At 31.7% G+C, this 17,606-nt stretch overlaps 1 protein-coding gene across 2 annotated transcripts in view; it reads right to left on the bottom strand.

The window, feature by feature from the left end:
* Positions 1 to 17,606, bottom strand: part of KLHL1 (kelch like family member 1) — a 266,430-nt gene that overhangs the window by 51,120 nt on the left and 197,704 nt on the right. Inside the window, exon 7 of one of the 2 annotated variants that reach the window (XM_016122531.2) lies at positions 4,463 to 4,687. The exons of the other annotated variant lie outside the window; for it this stretch is intronic. Within the exon in view, the coding sequence (XP_015978017.1) occupies positions 4,463 to 4,687 (225 nt within the window). The remainder of the gene's footprint in view (positions 1 to 4,462; positions 4,688 to 17,606) is intronic. 2 annotated transcript variants of the gene reach the window in all.

Genomic DNA, 17,606 nt, shown 5'->3' with positions numbered 1-17,606 from the left:
TTTATAGGATGATAAAAACATTTTGGAATTTGATAATGGTGATGGCTGAAGAAGTCTTTGAATATTCTTAAAAGTGTCAACTGTATTCTTTAAAATGTAATTTTGTGGTATGTGAATTTCATCTCGATTTAAAAGTAAAAAGAAAAAACTCATAAAAACAAAAACAACTCCTATTATATGTTTTACATACAACATAGTGCTTGGTGTTCAGGAAATCCATAATAAACAGTAGCTTTATTATTTTCATCAATTTCTCCTAAAAAGATTTAATTGCTAACAGTGTATTGAAGTAATGTCTTGTTTAATTTTATACAATATAAAATGCAGTAAAAAAGACATGATATATAGGATTATGTGCTTCAAAGACATAAATGCTAAAAATGAAAACAGCATATTGAGAGAACTGTGGTCTTAATTAGTTTAATTCTCTAGGTAGATGCATTGCTCCCTCATGTCACATATTCAATATGAATATAATTTTTATATGTTGTTTTATCTAGCATAAGAAATTTTCTTCATTTATTGATAGATATGAAACATATTTTGCCACATAATCATCTTTAGCAAGCAAAGAACTCATGTGACTTGCTCTTAAAATCATAGGATTTTTTTTTCCATACAAATTAAGGGTGAATGGGTTTATAAGTCAAATAAAATTAGGTTTTATTTTTCACATTTTTAATTTTACAGTACACTTTAGCTTCTTGTCACTTAAATTTATAATATGGAATCACATGGTCAATTTTGTGATCTCACTGCATACTAGGTACTGATTAACTATATGACAAATAATATAGGACTTTCTAATTTCTGAAAAAATAGAAAATTAGCTCAGGTGGCAGTTGGTTTACACTTAAAACTGATCCTGTCAATTACACTAAAGGGAGAGTCATGAAACATCAAAATTATAAAAAACATTTAAAGAATCAGAACCCAGTTGCAACTTCCTTGGGTGACACAAAATTCAAAGTATTGCTGTGGGTGTCTATCTTGGAGAAAAACTTGATTTGTGCTCTTTTTACTACCACATAGTTTTCTTCAGAAGACCTATTGCACTTTCCACACTGCGAGGCAGTGATGTTCAGACCTTGCCATAGCTGGATGGATAACATCAGGTTGTCATCAGAGCCCAGCTTAGATGTGGAATAGCTAAGAGCAGAAACAAACAGCCTTGCTAGTCCAGAACATTCCCATCCCATCTCAGCTCCCAGCTATGGTAAAGTCATCAGAGACAAGGAAGAAAGCCTCAAGGGAATTTATGAGCAAATTTAGGTAAATAGATGTGTCCTTAGGACTATGTGCTAGAAATAGCAGATCGGTTGAGCAAATTCAGCTTGCTGTCTCAGAGCTTCACGCTCAGGTGTAACCCCCACCTCCCCAAATGTTTAGGGGTGATACAAAGAATGGCATATGCCTTAGCACTTAATATAATTAGCCAAATCATCTTATACATCCACATGAGCACACAGTTAAACATTAATATTTCCATGATGATATTGCTAAATAGAATTAGAAACGAGGGAGGAAGAAGAAATGGAAGGAGATGAGGAAGAGGAGGAAGAGGGAAAAGAGGAAGAGAAACAGAGAAGAAAAGAGATGCTGACTAATAAAAGAAAAAGTAAAGCTAACAAGAAAAAGAAAAGTAAGGCGAGAGAGCTCTTGAAGGAGTTTGAGGAAGGGGAAGAGGAAGATGATCACCTATAATAAATAAAAAAGAATTAATTAAAGAGGCAGATTAAAATTCGAAAAAGGCATGATAGTTTTACAGAGATAAGGATGTTATTAACATCATTGAGAAGAAAGCAATTATAATGAATTACCAAGTAGGAATAGACTGTAAAAACTAACTAAGATTAAGACATCAATACATAAGATGAATTATCATGATGCACACAGATTAATAACAATTTGGAGGGCTGGATATTAAAATTATTCATCAGGAGGGGATAAAGAAAACATTAAATAATATGATGTATGAAATAAGAAATATTAACAACTATGTAATAGAAGGCCCTGAAAGAGAGAAGAAGGTAAATCGAAGACTGATATGTTATATTGAAGGAACGGGAATTTTAGGTCCAGCATGTTAATTGCATTTGAGTATGACATATAATGCTGAACTTCCTAAGATTCAGCTTATCTTAAGGAATGTGATTGATCATGAAGGAAGCACTCTGTTTCATTAGAGAACACATACGTGTTTTGTGTTACTGTCAATCTGTCTTCAACTGATTGGACCTTGAATTGCCAGCCAAGTCAAAGGCAGTTTTCTAGGTACTGGGCATTACTAATAATTGATGAGGCACTTTGCAATCAAAACTGTGCCCAGAAATGGTGCTCTATGATATAATATTACCTTTTAATTCAGTCACGTCATATCTTGGAGAGTACTATAATAGGGAATTTTTAAAAAACTGACATGAAGTATTAACCGCTAGGAAGTAAAACACAGAAGAACCCAATGGCATGAGATATGGAGGAGAGATGATCTCGATAACAGAAATGAAGCAGAACAAAAATGCAAAACAATAGCAGCTTAGGCATGCAAATAGTGGGCGACTAGAGTTTGAGTCATTAAAACTTGTAAGAAATGCTGCTTTACATTTTAGATGTTTATGAGATGTACCTCATAAAATTTTTTGTATAGTCTTGCTTCCATATATACTTTTACAATGAACTCTTTAACAAATAAAACAAACTAAAATACACTATCAAAGACCACCATCCTGCTCAACACCGGTGTCTATGTGATAGGATTTGAGGCAAACCATTACCTTCTAAGTATACTTTAAACACCTGAAATTACACTACCTAACATGTATTCTTGGTGAAAGTTTTTGTGTGTTCTCTCAACATGCAAATCTCCTACATAATTGGACTGTAGCACACTTTAATGGAAAGGAATTGAATTATCTAAAACAAAAAAAGAGAAAGACATTAAATTCCAAAAGTTCCAATCCAAAGTGCTCATTCTCTACATTCCCCCCAAACAGGAGCAAAGGCAGTTAGCTAGATAGCTAATATAAACAACACATGGACATGAAAGCCAAAATCCTCCAAAATATTTGAAAAAAAAAATCATAAAAAATCTTTTATGTTCATGAATGTTACCTGGGACAAACTATTTGTCATTCATGTTTTTCATGTTATAATTGGGTTCTATGTGGTTTAGAGAAATTATATGGCTTTAATTTAAAGCAATTTTAGAACTTGAAAAGATTTTCAGAAATTTATTAATATTCTTTAATTTTACTAATGCACCAATTGAAGAGAGGGAGGTAAACAAGATCAAAAGGTAATTTGCTTTAGTTTAGAGCTTTTATTTGTTTATTTATTTATTTACTTTAGCTTAGATTGATGGTACGGTAGACAAGAATGAGAATGCAGTTTTGGAGACCTCAGAGTTGAACATTAATATTTGTTTTTTGAAAAATCTGTATAATTTTGCTTGCCTATAAATGCTTATATCATTGGATTTGCAATTAAAATCTGATATCTCTGTGTGTGTGTGTGTGTGTGTGTGTATATATATATATATATATATATATATATATATATATATATGAAATATATGAAAGGCACTTATTCAACTCTCTGGCATAATTCAAGTCTTCAAAAAAAAGTAATTTGGACTTCTTATAATCCCAATACAGAGTGTGAATTCAGAAACTGTTAATCTTAAATTCCTCTTTTCGAATATTTGTATGGGACTTTACAATTTACAAAGTGATTTTATATTCATTATCCTCATTAAATTTTTACCTGCGTAATAACCTTGAATTGGTGGTAAATCAGGAACCTAAGGTTCATAGTTTAAGAGCTGGCCCCAAATCATGCCGGTATTAAATGGTAGATTCAAAGCTCAAACCCACGCCTTCTGGATCCAAATAGTCTCTCATATCCAGGTTTCTCCAAACTAGAGATCAAATGAATTCCATCATATTGACTCCTGGTGCCAGCTGATGTATCACTTTCTCTCTACACCTGTATTGCTCTCTCCCTAAAAATTTTTCAGGATAGTATCAATTAAGTGCAAATATATAACTACACTTGTCTATCTAGTAATGTGGAGTGAGTCATCTTAATTCAATTTTCCTCAATCTACATTAACTTTTTTTTTTTCTCTAGGTTGCATTACTTTGGCCTCTTCATGATAGTTTTGCATTTTTTTAAATATCAAATTAGAAACCTAATTTTACCTATTGAATAAATGTTGCATATGAAAACTTTAAGGATAGCTCAAGGTCTACTCATTTTGGTATCTTTTACAGCTTTCTCAACAGTTTAATGCACAATGGCCAACACAGGAAAACATCAAAACTTTAAAAAAATGCTTCAAATAGGCCTAAAATTTACCTAAAGTTAATGATAATTGATGACGATAATACTATATTTTTACATACATTTTCACTATCAATAAAAATGTTTCTAAACATAATATCAATAAAGTAAGAGATCTTACCTAGACCATGTCTATGTGTTGACATTGGTGGTAAGACAGTCCAAGTCTTGGTTTTGGGATTGTAACATTCAACAGTGTTTAATGTCTTTAAGCCATCTCGACCTCCAATTACAAAGAGTTTGTCATCAATAACAGCCACACCAAACTGCAATCTCCTGCCGTTCATCATCCCTGCCTGGATCCACAAATTTGTTCTGAGGTCATATTTCTCTATGGTTGTAGCTCCTGATAAAACAAAATCAAATGGTCACCATTTACTACTAATTTAACAGACAACTTGCCCAAGGTATATAAATTATTAGCATTGTAAAATTAGAATGTGAAAACATTCTTCTCACATTCATTTTTCTTAAAGAAAATGTGGTAGAAAAACAAAGGGAGTGGGAATTTAACTAGAACTATATTTTTTCTTCTTGGCAAACACTAATAATCAAATTGATGCAAATGTTCAATACATAATGGTCTTATGCTACACCAGCAATTCAATAGAATCATTTTGGGGCATAACACAGTTATGTCAGATTTTACAACTTGCCTCTATTACTGTTTGCCATTAAAAAATTGTAACATAATGCTAGCCTGAAAAAGTTATTAAAATTCCTTTAAATAACTAAGATTGTATGTTATCTATACAATTCTGAGTGGAAAAAAGTTAATTTAATATATTCCTTAAATAACAGAAAGTTTTCAAAGTCAATTTAAGATGTAAACAGATACTAGTTATATTACACCCTTTTTAACCTTTTTAAAAAATATATCTAGAGAATAGCTTAATAGAAATTAGACATAAAATGATATATCTTTATCAATCATGTTACAATCTCTAAATAAAATAACATCTTTCCTAAAAACTTTTTATGTATAAATTTGAGAAATATAATAAATATAAAAAGTATAATAAAGTGTAAATTGAAAAAGAAACAGGCTAAATTGATGAAGAGATATGTTTTAATGGATTCAGTTAAACATTACACATTAAAAATGTCTGCCTTGAGTAAGTTCAGAAATGTTTATATCATAAAATATAAGCTAACAAACATTGTTGTTAGTTCAGTGTTTGATCTTAATGTTCAGACTCACATTTACCAATGTTTCACCTTCGATGATTAAATATTCCTACAAAGGGAGTCAAAATTCTTGTGTACTTTCACTAATGCACAAAAAAATCTATTTCACTTATAATGTAATAAAACATTCTTACTTTTTACAAGGTAAGCAGCAATGAAATTAACCAGTATAAACAACTTGTTAGGAAAAGTTTTGCTAATTGAAGTAAAAATTATTTAATGTATGCTAAACTTTTATTCAAAGGTAACAAAACAGTAAAAATATAGCTACTGGGTTAAATGCAGTAAATATGTTTTTTGATATTATTAAAAATTTGAGCTAATTTCTATACAACTAAATATTAAGTATTTTGAAAGGATTATTACTTTTAGAATAAAATAAATTATAATGTTCGTAAGTAATTGAACACTATTTAGTAACATAAGATATATTATTGAAATAAGTGTGCTCATATGCTTAAATATATTTATTATATTTTATATTGAATGTTTTATTTAATTATATGCAAATCAAAATTCCAAGGAAAACTAAATTGTTGAATAATTTCAAAGTCACCTTAATTCTCAAAGCTTGATAGTGTGGTATTTCATGAACGCCTAACTAAAAATCATGTTATATGCAATTACTTCTTTCCTATGACTAACTCTTGACAAATGATGGCAGAAGAAAGAGTGTAACCTAAGTCCAAAGTAACCCAACTACACGAGATCCATATTTTGCAAGTATGGATTGATAAGGAAGTACATATTTGAGCAACTGTACTTTCCCTAATCTTCAAAATATTAGTCAAAACCTCTGCAAAGAATCTGAGATGCAGTCATTCTTCTAAGAGAAAATACTTGGGAATATGTAAAGTGAATGGCTTCTACACAACCAAACATGTTATTCAAAGAGGAAAGTGAGGACTTGATTTGAAACGAGCTAGATGTGTCTTAAATCTCAACACATGGCAGGATTACTTTTTACTTTTATAGTGTTCTTCCTCTATTTTTAGGTCTCAAAGGTGACTTATACATTTTATCCTAAAGTTGCTAATCAGAAATAGTCATGCATCTCTGTGTTCATTTTTTCAGATTAGAAGTTGTGTTAATTCCCTATGGCTGCTTTGAAAAATTATCTCAAAGTTGGTGGCTTAAAAACACACACATTTGTTCTTACTGTGCTAAAATCAAGGTGTTGGCAAGGCTCCATTTCCTTCAGGGGGCGGTAGGAGAGACGTGGTTTTCTTGCCTTTTTCATCTTCTACAGGCCACCACATTCCTTACGAACCCTTCTTCTATCTTCAAAGCCAGCAACACTGCATCTCTGACAGTGATTCTTGTGATTACTTTGGGCTCACCCCAACTTGATCTGAGTTAATGAAGAATAATCTGATTTAATGTAGAATAATCTGTTCAAGGTTGGCTAATTAGGAACCTTCATTCCCTTCAGAGCTTTACACCCCGTCCCCTACATAACTATGTAAACTGTAAACTAACATATTCTAGGGTTTAGGAGATAGGCTTCGGTGAAGGGCCATTGCTCTGCCTACCCCAGAAGCCAAGCCTATTTTCACTCTACTCCTAGATTTTTCTTAGTTACAAAAAATTGAGTAACATAAAACAAAGCAGGATCTCTTGATTTGTAAAGCTTTCTTATAGTAAGCATATATCTAGTTTTTAATGATCACAAAGTTAGAATATGCTTCCTCTTTTTCTAATGAAAGTTATTAATAATATGTCCTTGAAGAAATATCTTCACTAGTATACTTCATTAGCTTGGATTTATAAAATTCTCAATTCTATTATTATCGTATTTTTTCAATTTATCAATTTGTTTATGAGTTCTGTTGTTTTCTTTGCTTGTGCATGTATACTCTTCTTAGTGGTTTCCTAGGTCAAAGGAAGAGGCACCAAGCCAATCTCTCCAAGAAATATTACCCCCTGTAGTTCTTTAAAATGAAGACAATATTTGTCATTATATAAATTGAAAACAGAATGCAAATAAGAGTAGACTGCTTTGGCAACAAGTAATACATTTGAAAGAAATTAAAAAGGAAAATTTATTTTTGAGACATAGTTACTTTGGGCTTACTGTGTTAATGAAACTGTCGCTAGTTATCTCAAACGCCCAGGAAGTGTAGGTGTAACTTTAAAATATGTGACTGCAGACACGAAAGAACCCTGACAACTTTCATAAACTTTAGAATGTTCACTCTGAGATTCAAAAACATAAGTTTAAGCAACTGATTTAAAATACCCTTTAGACCCATTAAAACAGGTATAATGAGTACATCTGGCTATAGAGAGGACTATTTCAGTACTGGTTCGTTCCCTGTTGTTTTGCATCTTAAACTCTAGATCACTGCTGTTAAAGCATTTTAAAGATTATATTAACTCTTTAGGGAATTTTGCTATTATTTTGTGAGCCATCACTTTGTACAGTAACAATATTATTTTTTAAAATGTGTAGTATAATTTAATAGAATCTAAAGCAATTTGTAAAACTTCCTAACTTACTGCGTGCACTTAGTAATTCGAAGATGAATCTCATTCTTAGTGTTCAGAATAATGTGAAATAAAATGGCAGGTATTTTTAAGACTATATGATATAAAACTACTTACAATATATTTCTGTATATTTTTGTACCTTTCATAGTTTATTTATCAAAAACTATGTGCCAGGTAAAAGCTAAGTGCCTAGCATTTATAGTAATATATTGTTTTGATGTGGCTTACTTGAAATAACTCCTGAAATGATCATTTTCTGTATAAAGTAGTCATCGCATCAGAGGAAATCATGACATGTATGTTATTCACTTTTAACATATCATAACTGTTTTTTTATTGAAATATGGTTGTTAAATAAATATTGAGTAAAGGTGTTTTGAGTAGAGAGTTTAAAAATAAGATTTTAATATTAATAATATTCAGTGAGTACTTCCCATGCTCTAAAAGATTTACAAATATTAGTATATTTAATTTTAAGAAAAACCTGATGAGATGGGTATTATTATTTTGTTAGTTTTACAGAAAAGAAGGTAAATCAGAGAAAACTTTAGTAACTTGCTCAGTGTCCCTTAAATAATAACTGAAGAATCCACAGTATTTACCTGGCTCTAGAGCCCACTCTGATAACACTTCTCTTGACTACCTCATCCTAGATGTAGAATAAGATAATTGCAAATAATATATGTGGTAGGCAGAATTTTATAAATGTACTTTCCTGAGATTTAATGACCTATTTCCCAGAACTTTTGAATACCATGAGAAATCACTCCATTGATGATTGTTATGCTATCTGGCACAGTCTACCTTAATGCAGGGAAATAACTGGGTGGCCCTGATTACATGACTCCTTAAAATGGAGAGATTTGTAGTAGAGAGGAATTCAGAGAGATTTGAGGAACACGCAGGACTCAACTTGCTGGTCTGAAGATGGAAGGGGCTACATGAGAATGAATAAAGGTGCTCTCTAGGAACCCAGGATCTTCCTCACTTGACAACCAGCAAGGAACAGTCACTCGATTCTATAACCACAGGGAATGGATTCTGCCAACAGTCTGAATGAGTTTGAAAGATGACCTCCAGCTCCAAATGAGAAGACAAAGTAGCCAACACCCCGATTTCAGTCTTTTGAGATCTTGAGCCAAGAATCCCGATGTGCCATCCTAGACTTCTGAATACAGAACATTGAGCGAAAAGATGGCAGTTTTTTAAACTACTGTTTATAGTAATATGTTACAGCAGCAATAGAGTGTAGTTTATTTTAATTTGCATTTTTAAAACTCATAAAGTGTTAGTTTTCCAAGTTCAATTGCATAACTATAAGATAGAGACAATCTATTTAGATAAAATACAAATACAAAAGTATTTTCCTCATGACAAAAAAAGCAACAGGCTCCCTTCCCAAAATATAAAATTGAAGAAAAAGTGTTCCAAATGTTCCATCAAAGTGTGGTTCTGAGTCTTTTTGGAGTCATTCACTCATACAACCAAATATGATTATTTTGGATGACAATAGGAATTAATCCTTTCACACTCTATTTTGGCATTACAGATGACAGGACTTTTATTAGAATATTTATAATTAAAATATTTAACAACCTTATTTATCTTGAACATGGCACAGAAAAAAAATGATAAAGGTTTTTTGACCTGACAAAATAGATGTCACAAAAAGCTTCTTTCTATGTAGAAGATAAAACTCTTTTATTTAACTCAACAGAAATGCCCTCAGGTCTTCTCACAAAGCCTTTTTACAACATTTTAATGCAATATTAATAAGTTCAGTTATCTGACTTCCAAGACTTTTTACATACCCACAAATCAGAATGATCTGGGGTGTTTGAATGCAACAATAGCCGAAATTAAGGGAGGAACGAGAAAAAAATATGTTATTTTAACTCAAATAGAACCATTATTTACAGCTATTAAGTGGGGGGAAAATGCTTATACAATGCCTAAAGATATTGATAGTGATCTTGACACCATCAAATCATTAGGAAAAGGTTCAATTATATTGGATGTGTTCACTTTAAGAAAGTGGTAAATATTGAAAAGCATTTTAGAAAAATGTTAAAGATATTTTTCATAATACTTAAAATATAAGACGTCAAGCTTAAAAGAAAATGTTATTATAAAGAATGATTTATGGCTTGAATTTTTCACAAGATAAGCTTTTCATTGATTTTTATGTTTCTATATACTTATAAAAAATATAACTTTAGGATAATATTCTTACACTTATATAAAAGGTATTATTTCAGGGAAAATCTTTTTCAAGCATAAGTAAAAAGCTTTTGTTTTTTAGGTAATTTGATATGTTTTATGAGGCTGGCATTATAAACATTTCCTAATCACCACAATAATTTCATGTGCGCCAAATAAGCAACCAACAAAATTTTACATCTCTTTCTTCTAGAAACCATTTGTAAAATTGTATAGACTGATATATAGCTATGTATAGAGATATAAATATAAATATATTTTAAGCTTAATGCTGAATTTTGAGGTAGATATATAAATCTCAAAATTCAGCATTATGTTTATTTTAAAATCATTTCACTAAAATCAGGAATACAAAAGGATGCTAACTTCTTAGCTCATAGTCAAGGGAGACCAAAGTATGGGACATAATTTTAATTATTTGTATTTTATGTAATAGTCCACCTTAATAACTAAAAAAGTTACCTTTAAAATCTTAGAAAAATAAAATAATCCTGGGAGTTGCCAAATCAGATAAGCAAAATATAAAAATCAAAACAATTTCTTTATAAAATAAAATTCATGTAGATTGTATAGTGAACAGAAGAACTAATTTAAAATAGTACCACTAAAAGTAAATTTTATAAAGATAAAATCCATAGTATAAGTGCTAGTTCTAGATAAAAAGTTAAAAAAATTAAAATATTAATTTGAATGAATGGAAAGAATCATACTAATTTTGAATGAGATGACTTGTTACTTCAGAAATTATTATTATCCTATATAATCACAATTAATATAATAATTACATTTGTGTAATATATTTATAAAATTATACCTGCATTTCTGTGGAAATTCAAATGTAAAATATTAGGAAATACATATTTAAAAGATAGACAATCTTTAAATACAAAGGAATCCTGAAGGAAGAAGGCCTACCAGATATTAAAGAGTTTTCTATAACTACATTTTTAAAAATTGCTTTATGATGAAGGAAAATACTATATTAATGAATTTGAAAAGGTCAAAAATGACCCTAATATATATGAGCATTTATAATACAAGTGGCTTTTTAAATCAGTGGAAGACATTTTATTATTTAAAAAAAATATTTAGATAACTAGTTATTCTTTGGAGAAAAATAAATATATAAACTTGGATTCCTTCCTTTCTTCTTTATACCAGAATGACTTTAGATGAACCAAAGACTAAACACAGCACTTATGGCCGCAGAGCTCACTAAGTGTTTGGTTCTCTTCTCAGGGTTCCATGTAACAGAGGCAGGGGGACTTTGAGTAACCTTCCCTGTGTCACACTCTACTAAAACTTTCACTGCTCTAGAAGATGAAAAAATAGGTAATTAATTTTTACTTCGAGGTGGGAATAAAATCAAAGGTCTATGAAGGAGAACACGACCTAGAAGTTATAAGTAAATACGTACACACACACACACACACACAAGTAAATATATATATTTACTTATATATATATGTGTATGTATATATGTGATCACCACCATTTAAATATAAAATATAGTTAACATCAAAAATACACAAAAAAGCAAAAAAATAGGAGAACATTAACAAAAACTTTTTTATAAAGATAACTAAAGGTGAATTTCCTTGATATAAAGAGTTTTTATAAATCAAGAAGTAAATTAGAAATATTAAAATAGAAATACTTTAAAGATATAAACAGGCAATTAATTAGAAGGCAATGTGAATAACATGCAACCATTGGAAAATTCACTTAACCTTTTCTAACAAATAATCTCATAAGATTTCCAACAGATTTAGGAAATGTATAATTTTGATGTTGACATTGAAACCAGCTGGATGACATTAAATTGATGCAAATTTTTGGAGGAGATGTGGAGTGTGTGTGTGTGTGTGTGCATGTGTGTGTGTGTGTGTGTGTGCACGTGTGCATGTGTGTGCACACATGTATGTGTGTGTCTGTAGTAAACACATGGTTAATTTAGGCAATGAGAGAAGTTGAGTTTTTGATTTGTAACTTCTTATTTTAAATATTTTGTCACAAATGTTAGTTCTATAATTAAAATACTAATTTGTTATTTCTGAAAGCAGCTTTTGGTGTTGCTAATGACATCATAAGAAATAGGGTTTTGAAAAGGTAAGCTTGTAATTATAATTTCTATTATTATTGCAGCAAAGAGTTCAATATTAAAATAACTTTACAGCAAAAGAGCATACATATAGAAGCATTATTACAAGCACATTTAATTTTTTCATTTTCTTAACAAATGTTCGTTGAACGTAAACTCATACTGGACATTTTCAAATTAAATATTTACTTTTATAACTAACATTTGCCAAAAATGAACTAAGTCCTTGCTATATACGGGTGTTCTCCCTTATATACAGAGGATATGTTCCAAGACCTCCAGACAATACCAAAACCATGGATGGTACCAAACCCCATATATACTACATTTCTTTTCCTATACATATATACTTATGATAGAGTTTAATTTATAAAGTAAGCATAGGAAGAGACAAACAATAACTAATAGTAAAATAGAACAACTATAACCATGTACTGAGATAAAAGTTATGTGAATGTGGTTTCTTTCTGATGACTGATCTGGTAACTGAGAAGGCTACTATGTGACTAACCGGGAAGTAGCACAAATGTGGATACTCCCTGGACAAAAGGATATTCACTTCTTGGGTGGGATGAAGAAGGAATGAATGAAATTTCATCATGCTACTCACAACAGCATGCAATTTTAAACGTATGAATTGTCTATTTTTTTAGACCATGGCTGACCATGGGTAACTGAATCTAGGAAAGCAAAACTTTGGATAGGGAGCTATGATAAACACTTTCCACATAATATTTGTTAGCATTTTTCTAGCCATTGTTGAAAATATCGGCACTAGTGAATGAAAAATAAAATGGCTATCATGACATTTGGGTTGTAGTTCTAGTATTGCTGACTATATAGCAGAAAGAAAAGTCATTGAAGTCATTGAATTGCCTTTCATAAGTGTAGTGAAAGAACAAGATGTCTCATTGATCTCCACCTGAACTATGAACTCTTGGAAAATACATTTTTGCTTTTTTTCATAAATGAGCACCCACTTTTACAAAAACATACTAGTTGAAGTCTCTCTATGATCTGATGTTTACTCATTTCGAAGCCAAGGCTTAAATAAGTACTACATTAGGTGAAAGTGTAGTGACTTTTACTTATTTCTAAATCTTTTACTTTTCATCTTTTGTCCCCATCACAGAAGTAATTTTAAGTAGCTCTGAGGAGTTTCTTCATTTGTCAGAGAAGAGCCACACAAGTGCAAACACATGCAGACTTATTTCCCTGTGGGTGTGCAAAAGGACACTTAATTTAGAGAAGGGTGTATTTATAATTATTACTGCACATTCACAGGGAGAGGGATCAAAAAGAGCACACTGAGTAATCAAGAATTTTTCATTATCGTGGGCATTTTCTCATAACACACTATTATTCAATCCACATTCATTGAAAGACCTACCGAATGCATCGTGATGTGGCTCAATTCCTCTACATACTAAAAGGCAAAATAAAGTTATTAATTTGAGAAATTTGACCTGTAATAGTAACTTTGTTTTATCCTCAGAACAGTGGAAACAGTGACAGCCAAGCTAGTCCTAGTAGTCACTAAGCTTTGTCTCTTTCTAGTGCAGATGAAGCTGTAAAAGGAAACTTCACTGATAGATGATTCGCTTTTCACCCGAGGGAGCCTTCTTTCACTCTTCAATACAGAGCTTGGCTTCCAGGAGCTGAAGACTCGCTGGCAACCATCTAAACAACCAGAATTTAACTAAGGAAATGAATATCTTTTCTGATCCTAAGGATTTTAAAGAAAGCAGATACTTTGACTTTACTTAGTTTTCCCCCTGAGGCCCTTGCGGAAGTATGGTTTCTCCTAAAATATCTCATAGTGCCTCAGTAAGTAGACAGACACTTATTCTAGAAAACAACTCTTTGGGTCTGAAAAACAAACTGGGCTTAGGCTGACATGTTGTTATTCATGATTTTCAGTTGTTTCTGTAGCTTTGCGCAAACCGATGACCTTGAACTGGTAATCTCTAACGATGTACTTCAAGTTCAAAGAAAAGGTACTGGAGTGGAACCAAAGTGACTGAATGAGTTACTGAGACAGACATCAAGTAGGGCAGTACTCAAAAGGGGCGAAGACGAAAGAATAAGCTTTCTTTAATTATACTGCTTTTCTTCAGAAAAAGTCATACAGTATTTTAAAGTTATTCCCCCCACCTAATTGCAAATGCTTAGGTTTCTCTGACACGGAATTCTAAGTGAATCATTTTCTTATGCTATTGAGTTAAATGCTTTAAAAATTACCCAGTTATAAAATTACAGTATAAAAGCTATTCTTTAAAAATTCTCGCTAAAGCAGTTTGTCTAGGTCAAGCCAAGGAAGTAAAAATCAGGTCAAGATGGTTAATTCCACCTATCCATTTTACTTTCCATTTATGCCTTTCAACAATACTAATAATGATACAGTATGATGAAACAAATTCAGGATAAAATGATCCGGCCAAGTCCTTTGAATAGAAAGAGAGATATATCTGAAGTTTATCCTTAAGTTAGATAATTTTTGAATTTTAAATATATGAAAATCCAAGGTACACATTAAATATTCAAATACTATAATATATGCTTTATAATAAAAGATTCAATAAAAACTCAAGAAAATTAATTTTTTATTTGATAGTTAAGAAGTAAAGCTTTCCTCTCTTTTATGTTTTTATCACCATTCTTATTATTATTAGCCAAATTAAGAAAATTTGCTTTGAGTTCACACGAAAGATGTAGGGCTGTCTCGTCGGACATCTGGCTTATTGAAAATCAATAATTGAACTGTGGGTGTGACTAGGCTGTCACCTAAAAGGCAGTGCAAATCTGGAGAAATAAAAGATGGTTTTAATGCTTCTACTATTCACTCAGTCACTATCTAAGGGAAGAGTTGCTGCTATTGTGGTCTTGAGTGCCATTAGTGTATTCGGATGTACCTTTAGGTCCCATTTAGTCTTCACAGTGATCATGCATAAGATGATAAATAGAACAATGCAATAATGCAGTTTTCTTAGCGTTTTCTTCTTTTACTTCCAATGAATATCAACTTGAAAAATTGAAACTATTTAGTTTCTTATAAATGTCTTCTTCCAAGCCAGAGGGCCCTCTACTCGCCTCTGCCAAACTGTGTATAAGAAGCTGCACTATGGCTGCTGTGTGTCAAGAAGAGAGCAGGGCCTCTCATCGTCTCGATTCTCCTTCAGCCAAAACAAAGCGGGGCTGCTTCTCCATTAGGCTTGTGCCTACAGCAGGACCTTGCAGTGGCTATCAGCATCATACCCTAATGTTCTAGTTCTCTTTTTCTGTATCAAGCAATGTAATTCTACAAACTCCCCACATACAGACAGTCCTTGCTTTGCCATGGTTTAGTTACCATGGTTTAGTTAAATAACACCAGCTCCCCCCTCCCCGCCACACACACAAATTTCAGTTACTATAGTATATTAACTGTGAGTATTTTGCATGGAGTACAAACTGCTACTAGCTCTTCAGTCCACAATCACTACTTAAATAACAGATGAATATCATGATCGTGACCAGTCATGTCATTTCTTTCAAAGTCTGCCGGTGATTGATTATTGTACTTCTGCTATTGAGTTCAAACACAGGCTAATGTGTAGCCTTTTTGTCTTCTGGTAATAAACACACTGTCATTTTACCTCGCACTCAAAAAAAAAAAATAATTGAAGATAGAATTGGCCAACAAAGATGTAAGTGGCAGATAAGAAAGGACAATGATAATGCCAGAAGTAAAACTACAGTAGAATCATTGACTTCTGTATTCAGTTGGTTGGGGATTGTCTCTGGAGCTTCAACTCCCATTCTGTACTTGTAAGGGCTTCCTGTACAAAGGCAATGCCATCTGTACTTGCTCTTAATACCTCAGAGATGCTCTTAGGCAGATAAGCAGGTAGACCAGGAGGTTGTTTGCAGTGGCAAAGTGTAAACATGCACAGAAACTGCCCACTCAGCCAGTAAATTAGATTTGGGTCAAGGGAGTATGACATTTGGCATCATGGCTTTCCTAGAAATACAATATAGAGGTTTAATTTTTATATAATGGCTAGCGGGAAAGTTTTTCTATAAAGGGCCAGAGAGCATAAAACATAGTCTATGTGGGTCTTCTTATGGGTCTCTTTGTTACAACCATATGGTCATTATAGAGTGAAAGTAGCCATAAACAATGGGTGAACAAGTAAGCAAGTCTCAATAAAACTTTATGAACATTGAAATTTGAATTTCCCGAAATGCAAATATTCACTAAATGCATCATGAAATATTAGTCTTTATTTGATTTTTCTTGACATATAAAAAACAAAGCTATACAAAACAGATGGTGGGCTAGGTTCGGCCTGTGGGCCATAGTTCATCAACCCATGCTCTTAAAATACCAATGAAATATAAATATTCAGAGAAAACGACACTTAACAAATATTTATTGATCCTAATAAAGTCAAGAAGTCTTTATTTTAGAAACAGGTTGAAATTCCAGATAGAAATTTGCATATCATGTTTCACTTATCAGAGTGGCCTTTTCCAGCCAACTTTTATAAAATAGCGACACTGTCTCCTCAACCCTATTCCTTATTTCCCTTTCTTTATATTTCACTATAACTTATCATCACAAGAACTATAATAATTTGTACATTTGTTTATAGTTTCCTGAATATAATTTAAGCTACAGCAAGCCAGGTACATTCGTTGTTTACCAGCATTAAGAACAGTGACTGGAAATTAGTAGGTACTCAATGATACTTATAGAAGAATTAGGTAATCCTAAAAGAGTTAGTTAGTTATAATCTGGGAAGCCAAGAAATGCTGAGAAACCAGCATTTTAATCTAATTTTATAATTAACATTTTTAAATTTTTATAACAGATTTAAAAATGACAAAATCTATTTTTCCTAATTTGAGGATTAGGAAACACTAAATAAAATAAATATTAAATAAAATAAAAAGCAATATTAGCAGAATTATCAGAAAGCCACATTTTTTTCATTCAACATGTGAGCACATATAAGAATGATTTTAATCTAATAGAATTATAGTTAGATTGCCAAATATATGACATCGTCAATTATTTATGCCTATACATCAGAGGTAAACATTGAAATGGTCACCTCTAGAGATTCCTTTAAAGAAGCCACTTAAAAGCAAATTGTAATTATGTACAACAAAAAATACCTCTGACTGGACCTTATGACAATAGACCAAGCAAAGACTAAAAATAGTATAACATGTGAAAATAATTTATTCATATGCTTTTATAAAATATACTTATCCTTATATT

Source organism: Rousettus aegyptiacus, unplaced genomic scaffold (assembly GCF_014176215.1).
Source record: "Rousettus aegyptiacus isolate mRouAeg1 unplaced genomic scaffold, mRouAeg1.p scaffold_m13_p_11, whole genome shotgun sequence".
Taxonomy (NCBI): Eukaryota; Metazoa; Chordata; class Mammalia; order Chiroptera; family Pteropodidae; genus Rousettus; species Rousettus aegyptiacus.
The sequence above is the reverse complement of the archived record's forward strand: the minus strand, read 5'-3'. Positions and strand labels throughout refer to the sequence as shown.